Here is a 7799-nt window from a genome sequence, read left to right as displayed (position 1 = left end):
TGTCTCTCTCTCTCTGTCTCTCTCTGTCTCTCTGTCTCTCTGTCTCTCTGTCTCTCTGTCTCTCTGTCTCTCTCTCTCTCTCTCTCTCTCTCTCTCTCTCTATGGTGACATTGGTTAACAAAGCGTGTGACTTTTGAACACAGAGCAAGGGTGGAGGTTTTATATACTCTAAAATATTTCATTGAATGGCTCCAGATTATTTCGTGGGACTTGACTGTCATTTTATCTTTATTTCACGAACAATAAAGCAATCTTATTTGAATAGAATAGTTATTCAAAGTCTCTTTTGGATACTGTGTTTTTTAAAGCATCTGAAGTCCAAGGAGCCATTCATGAGAAAAATGTACATAAATAGTTTTGCTTGGTCTCAGACTCTTTGTGGACCTGCTTCAGAATACCTAGTAGAGAGGTTTACCCTTCAGAGTATATACACACTGCCATTGGTTGAATCCTTAGGTTTTAAAATTGTATTATATGGCACTTTTCTTTTCACCGATATTTGTTATAGTGGGATATATTCCTGTATTCCTCCTTAGGGGTTTAACCTTTAAAATATTTTTCTGTTTCTAAAACAACATCCAGGAGGGAAGCTACTTGTTTGTATATATATATTTTTTCTCTTTGTAATGTTTATTAACCATTTGCTATCTTTGAGATAATTTAAAACTTATGAAGTATCTATCCAACAGTTGAAACTATTGTCAAATCTGTCACATAATTCTAATTCAATACTTACAGTAACTTTATGATGTAAGTAGTAGTATTCCCATCTTACCAATGAGGAAACTGGAGGCTGAGAGGTTCAGCAACATGCCTAACACCATTATTAAGCTAATTGGTCAAGATTGGAAACCCAGGTTTGCCTCCTTCTACTGGCCATGTCTTTTAGAAACTCATTTGAAAAACAGATATCTGCCTTAATCATAGCAAAGTGTACCTTTAATACTGTGAAAAACCGAACAAAGTGAAAATATACACACACAAACATAATCTTAAAGGAAGTTAAGATGAAAAAGAAAATACACCTACTGTCCTGCTGCTCTGACAAATCGGAGCAGGACTTTACTGCGTCTTTTCATGGCTCAGTATTAAATCGATACCCTGGCAGGATGAGGGGGGAAAAAACTGCTGCGAAAGGAGGCACAGAGAAGTTTGGGGAGGTAGCTGACAGCAGGATAAGTCCACTTAGAGTGTGGGGCTCCAACCCGGCTTGTTCCTGGCTTTGGCTCAGGAGTCTCTTAAGCATCTATTTGTTGATTAATCCTGAAATAAAAATCCCACTGGAAAAGAGTGGACCCACGCAAGTTCTTTTTTTATTTGGCCGGAGAGAGACCTCTAATCTGTGACATCCATCCCATTATGTTTGGGTTGAATGCTGGAGGTTGTAGGAAAGAGTTTAAGAATGCTTGGGATGAATGAATCTGAACTCTGAGCAAAGGGACCGAAAAATAAGACTGGAGGGAAAACTGAAGAAAGGAAGAAAGGAAGAAAGGAAATAGAGGGGGCTGTATTCAGCCCCTGGCAGCAACTCCTGAAAGAGGAAAAAGGGGAGGAGAGGAGCTAAATTATCTTGAAGGCCAAGCTGTGTGTGTCTTTTGTTGCCTGAACTAGTCTTATTGAATGAAGGTAGACTTTAGTAATTTCTTTGAAATAATAGCATACTTTTGCTATTAATAAAAATCTCACCTAATGATTTTTATTTTGAGGTGACATCTGAACCTTGTGCTCTAAAGGCAGATTTAAGAAGGCAGAATATTCAAGTACGGCTGTCTGAGGACGGTCTGAGTTACATGTTACTGTGGTTTTAAGGGTCAAGGATCTAGCCTAGAATGAACACAGCACTGGAAATCACAACGTAATGATGTGATGCATGTCCCGATGTGTTCTGTTGCTTCGGGCAAGTTGTGTGGGCTGTTATCTCCTGAGAAATTCTTGTAAATAGTATTAGTAATCCTTTCTAAGTAGGTTAGAAGAATTAATTTATCTCCAAAGCATTTTGAAATTCTTAGATGAAAGGCTCTGTATGGAGCAAATTATTATCAGGCTGTGTTCCCTTCTCTGAGCCAGGAGAAAACAGGCACCTTAGGGGTGGGATGGTTGGCTTATCCTCTGGAGTTCTTTTATAGATAGCTTTTATTGAATTTGAAGTGAATATCAGAAGCTCCTAAGAATATGATTAACTATAAAAGCAAACTCTTTTGAATTTGGGACTTGGAATTAACTGTGTTTTCATCTAAAATTTAAAACAGGTTTGAATATTAGATTGTAATTGGCCAGACTTGGAGGGGGAGGGCACTGATATGCCCCTTTGATGATTCTGGGTCCTGACTTTTTCTCTTACTTTTTATTTCGGAGAAAGGATAAGGCTGACTTTCTGAAAAGCAGTCAACTTTTATTTTCATTGTGTAGACTCTCTCAAACTAATCTGTGAAATTATTCTTTTACTGCCAAATAACTTGCAATATGTGCTTGAACAAATTTTTAATCTGTGTTCAATTATACATTCCAATGTGTGTACTCAAATGCATCCATGTGAAAACAGCTTTGCTTAAAAGATTTAAAACCAAGTTTTTGCTTTAGAGAAGCTAACAGTCTAATACGGCAGGATAATATATAAGGGCAAATAACCATAATGTGTGGTCTTTTTAAAAAATGCGTATTTCTTCCTGAATTACCCCTACTTAAAGAAATAATGGTGGACAATAGTAATATAAAAGTGTTGGAGTAATTTATTCAGTTTTCCTGTTCATGTATTTGCAAGAAACTTTCTGTTAATCTCAAAGAAAAATGAACCAGTCTAGATGCATAGGAAGGAAGGTAGGGCTAACTTACTTAATGGTGCCTTGAAACCACAGTTGACAGGTGAAGTATGATGTGTTCTCTCCTTACTTCCTTTCCGCTCTCCTCCATTCCTCCCCCATTCCCCCACCCCTTTAAAAGGAGGCACAGAGAAGTTTGGGGAGGTAGCTGACAGCAGGATAAGTCCACCTGTTAGAGCATGGGACTCAGACCCGGTTTGTTCCTATCCACCTGTTGCAGTGGTTAAAAGCTTTTGGTTGAGTGGGTTGAGAGTGCATATTCTCTTTAAAAACGGTATATTCCTTTCCAGTGATACCTACACTTTGTTGCTTGTGTCACTGTTGAACTGAGCCCTCTTTCCAACTGTACCAGAATTCCCAATGGACTAGTGGGCGAATTTTGCAACTAATCACCCGATTTACAGCATACGCTTTCCATAGCCTTGTAACAGATTATGTTTAAAATCTTAATAGCCTTTGCTCACCTTTTAGGGTTCATATTTATTATCCATTCAGTTTATGTCCTTTAGCCTTTGGCAAGCTTACAAATAAACAGCTCTTTTGTAGAGATTGTACCCACTTTATTCTTCCTCCCTTGGGTGGTGGAGAACCAAAGTTCGCCAGAGTAATACGTCTCCCTCCCTCATTTGGGTAGGTTGGAAGGGATTGGGTTTTGAAGGCCGGAGAAGGTAATTGAAGTAATTTGCATTTGTAAAATGAAGAATTGAGTTCCAAACTACTACCTAGCAAATGAACTCTTAGAGTTTACTGCCTATTTGTAATGGAAGTTGTGTTTGTCAAAATCCTTGGCCATACTGGCAGTTTATAATCTAGCCAGATCTAGTCCCCTCTCCCCTTCAAAAAAAAAAAGCCCCATCTTTTAGTCATAGTAAGAAAGAAAAATGAAGGTCGACCTAACTGCAATATGTGACAGCAAATGTTTTAAAGTGCAGGACCTTTAATTCCTTCACAATTTTGTCATAGATTGTCCAGGTGTTTCTTTGAAAGCTAGATGATACTGTCAGTAAATGCTAAAACAACAGCTGTCACTTAAACGGGCACTATTTCAGTGTGGGGCTGGGACCCATTATTGCGTGCGTGTTATGTTCCGCGGACCTGCTTGCGAACGCGTGGGGCCGGGCTCCGCGGGGCGTGGCCACCGGGAGGCGGATCGAGCTGGGGGCGGGGCCTCCGAGCCCTGTTGCCAGTGCGCATGGGCGGACGTCTTCCTCCGCCCCGACTGACCCCTTCAATTTCCGCCGTTGTCCGAATCGTTGCGAAAGCCGTTAGCCGAACGATACCCGAGCTCCTCCAGTAACCGTCATGTCCGATGAAAAAGATTCCCTGAGGAGGGGCGTGGAGAAAGGAGAAGAGCCGACGGTTACCATCACCAGTCGTGCGTACTCCGTGAAGCAGGCAGAGGAGGCGGAACCGATGAAGGTGGAAGTGGCGGTGGGGGCTGCCGACTGCGCTGACGACCTCGACTGTGGGGAGGCCGACATCGACCCGCATCTCCTAGGGCTGGAGGCCGACGAGGAGAAGTGCCGGAGTATCCGCAGGCAGTACCGGCAGCTCATCAGTACCGTCCAGCAGAACCGTGAAGACATAGTGAACACAGCAAGCGACTCGTTAAGCGAGGCTCTTGAAGAAGCCAATGTCCTGTTTGACGAAGTGAGCCGAACAAGAGAAGCAGCCCTCGATGCCCAGTTTCTTGTTTTGGCTTCTGATTTGGGTAAAGAAAAAGCAAAGCAGCTAAACTGTGATATGAGTTATTTTAATCAAGTAGCATTTTGTGACTTTCTATGTATATTTGTTGGTCTAAACTGGATGGAAGGTGATGAACATAATGAGTTGAGTGGTTTTGATGATAATATAGCCCTTTCCTTCTGGGAGACAGTACAGAAAGAAGCAACATCCTGGATATTGCAAGCTGAAACATTCCACTTTGTTTTTGGTTCATTCAAGTCAGAGTCTTCTGCACGAAAGCGCCGACGTGACCGGAAAAAAGCACACAAAATGGAAGAAAATAGGGATATGCCTATAAAGCTGAGGAAGTTGGACCTGAGTAGTAATCAAGAAGCGACAGAAAAAGAAGTAGAAAGAATCTTGGGATTGTTGCAAACGTACTTTCGAAAGTATCCTGATACTCCCGTCTCCTATTTTGAGTTTGTGATTGATCCAAATTCTTTTTCTCGTACTGTGGAGAATATATTTTATGTTTCTTTCATTATAAGGGATGGTTTTGCAAGAATAAGGCTTGACCAAGACAGGCTGCCAATATTAGAGCCAATTAATATTAACCAAATGGGTGAGGGAAATGATCCCAGTTCCTATGGCAGAAGACAAGGAGTTATATCTTTGAGTTTACAGGACTGGAGAAATATTGTGGCAACTTTTGAAATCTCAGAGGCTATGATCACAAACTCATACTAAATATTTTGTTAGTATAGGATGCATTTTGTGGCTTTTCTAAAGTAAACAGAAGCACATACTGTATTTCTTACGAAGTGAAAAAGTATTTTCAGGAACATCAAATTGTTTTATGTGCAATGTAATTTTCTTGGTAGTTGACAAGTTTGTAATGATCTTCGGTTATTAAAAACATTCTCTGGCGTATTCATGGGGAAATTTTTTTGAATGTCCTTTAAGACGCTTTATTAATAAAAATCAGTTACGATGCTCTGTGATACTGTGTTCCTGTGTTACAGGGAACCAGTGGAATTCCATATGGGGCTCCTAACCAGGTTGGGGAAAATTGATGAAAAAAATGGTAAAGGAAGGCTATCCCTAGGGCAGTGAATATGCAGCGTTAATACTATAAAAGAATTTGGATACCTTTCTTCATTGCGAAGAGGACTCAGTAAGATGAATGAGTGGGTATCCATATTCTAAATTTCTCCTGTGATTAGATTAGACTCAACAAAAGTAGAGTTTCTTTACTATGATAGTTGAGGCATCTTTCTCCTGTGATTAGATTAGACTCAACAAAAGTAGTTTCTTTACTACGATAGTTGAGGCATCAATTAAGTGCTTAAAGGTGAGCGGGAATTGGTCAAAGATAGGAAAGGTATTCTAGGTAGGGGAAGTGGAGGCCAAATGTATGGGATTGTGAGAAGTTATGGCACCAGAGAACCATAAAAATTTTTTTTGAAAACTATTCCATTTGAATGTTAAACTGGGCAAGAAATCGAATTACCTTGTCAGTATCCTCAGAGGTAGAAGATATTTTTGTCAAATTATTTCAAATGCAAAATCCACAGCCAGTTATAGTTTTTATTTAATTGGTTAATTCTCTAGTTTCTCTTGGTAATTTCTGCCAGTACAGAGTATCTTTCAGAATCAGTGATGTTTCATTATGTAACAACCTTGAATATTTGTTCCCAGTTCAATTTTGCATTTCTTAATAGGGTTTGAAATGCCTGCAAACCGTCCCTGTTTAAACTGAAATATAAGATTAATTTATTCAAAAGTTCTTCACTTCAGATAAAGCTGTAAATGCTTTTTTAAAAATTACCTGCAATTGTTTAAAAAAAAAAATAGCCTTATTGGGTGTTATTATTGAAAATTTGAGTTTTGAAAAAACAGTTTTTGAATGCGCAGTGAGGAATCCTATAAGCTTCCCGATCCCTGTAGGAATTTAATCTTTGGTAGTGGCGGATTTTGCCATTAAGCATTATTTGGCAGGTGGATAAATGTTTTGCATAGCAGTAACGATAAACTTTCCTACTAAGTCTAGTGTGAAGTGGGGAAAGGAAATCCAGACTGAATGAATGACATCGAGATTGAGTGGACTGATCCTACATGTGTTTAGTGGGGGGAGGGTTCTTCAGTAATAGTGGCTGTTTTTAGCAAAAAATAGAAATTTCTCATGAAACTCGGCCAATTATTTTCTAAAGTAGCCATTCCTTCCCCTTTTTCATTTGAAGGAATGCTGATTCTTCCCTGTGTCTACCACCCTTTGATTTAGCAACCATGAAAGCATCTTTTGGCCTCCCTGATTCTCACATGAGTTCCTTGGGTTTTCCAGAGATTTGCTGTTCAAGGAAAAAATACTCTCAGTGAGAGCAAAAAGATGTTGCCTTAGTTCTTTAGTCCTCACCAGATGTGCCTTGTTCAATGTCTAGTGTCTTTACTAGGAGTATGTGAGACTCAGTGACAGCCATGTTAATTTACTCAGCAACTATGCCTACTGTGCCAAGCGCTGCCCTAGGCCCTGGGGAAAATGGGTAGAAAATGACCCAACTCTCATGAAATTTATATTTCAATGGATGTATTACTTTCCTATTGCTGCTATAACAAATTACCATTTAATGGCTTAAAAGGAACAAATTTGTTACCTTTTACAGTTCTTCGGTTTGGATGGCCAAAATCTTTTCTCTGGGCTAAAATTAAGATGTTGACAGAGCTAATTCCTGCTAAGGCTCTGCGGGGAGAATCTGTTTTCTTGCCTTTTCCGTTTTTGGAGGCTGCCTGTGTTCCTTGATTCACAGTGTCTTCCTCCATTTTCAGAGCTGACTGTGGAGCCTCTTCTGTCTTTACATTTACTACTGTAATGAAGTCTCCCTCTGCTTCTCTCATATCAGGATACTTGTGATGAAGTGGGGCCTGCTGGGATGATTCTGGAAAATCCCTCGATCACCAGATCCTTAAATCACATCTCTAAAGTCCCTTTTACAAGTGGTGTATTCAAAGGTTCGAAGGATTCGGACCTCAGTGTTGGGGACCACTGTTCAGCCTATCTCGGAGGGGGAGACAACAGTATTGCTGTTCATGATGGTTGCTCTGAGAAAAAAACTGCTCGGATAATGGTGGAGATGCCACCTCAGGGTGGTAAGGGAAGACCCCTGGAAGGAGGCATTTGAATGGGATCTGTTATAATTTGCCAGAATACTTGCTGCAAAGTAAATGTTAAATATTACCTTGGTTCTAGATACTTTAGGTGCATAATAGCCAAAGATCTAGATAATTAATTGTTCATGGAGAGTCAACTTCCCTGCTCCT

General features: G+C 40.0%; 2 protein-coding genes across 5 annotated transcripts in view; both read left to right on the top strand.

The window, feature by feature from the left end:
* The window catches only part of TXNRD1 (thioredoxin reductase 1), a 57851-nt gene that overhangs the window by 6677 nt on the left and 43375 nt on the right, over window positions 1-7799 (top strand). The window lies entirely within an intron of this gene.
* On the top strand, window positions 77-5485 carry EID3 (EP300 interacting inhibitor of differentiation 3). Its single transcript, XM_006914526.3, has one exon. It carries the CDS (start codon window positions 4122-4124, stop codon window positions 5229-5231), a length of 1110 nt encoding a protein of 369 aa, XP_006914588.1. The 5' UTR covers window positions 77-4121; the 3' UTR covers window positions 5232-5485.

The sequence above is a fragment of the Pteropus alecto genome, unplaced genomic scaffold (genome assembly GCF_000325575.1).
Source record: "Pteropus alecto unplaced genomic scaffold, ASM32557v1 scaffold94, whole genome shotgun sequence".
Classification (NCBI taxonomy): domain Eukaryota; kingdom Metazoa; phylum Chordata; class Mammalia; order Chiroptera; family Pteropodidae; genus Pteropus; species Pteropus alecto.
Note: the sequence above shows the minus strand (reverse complement) of the source record. Positions and strands in the feature narration are given on the sequence as shown.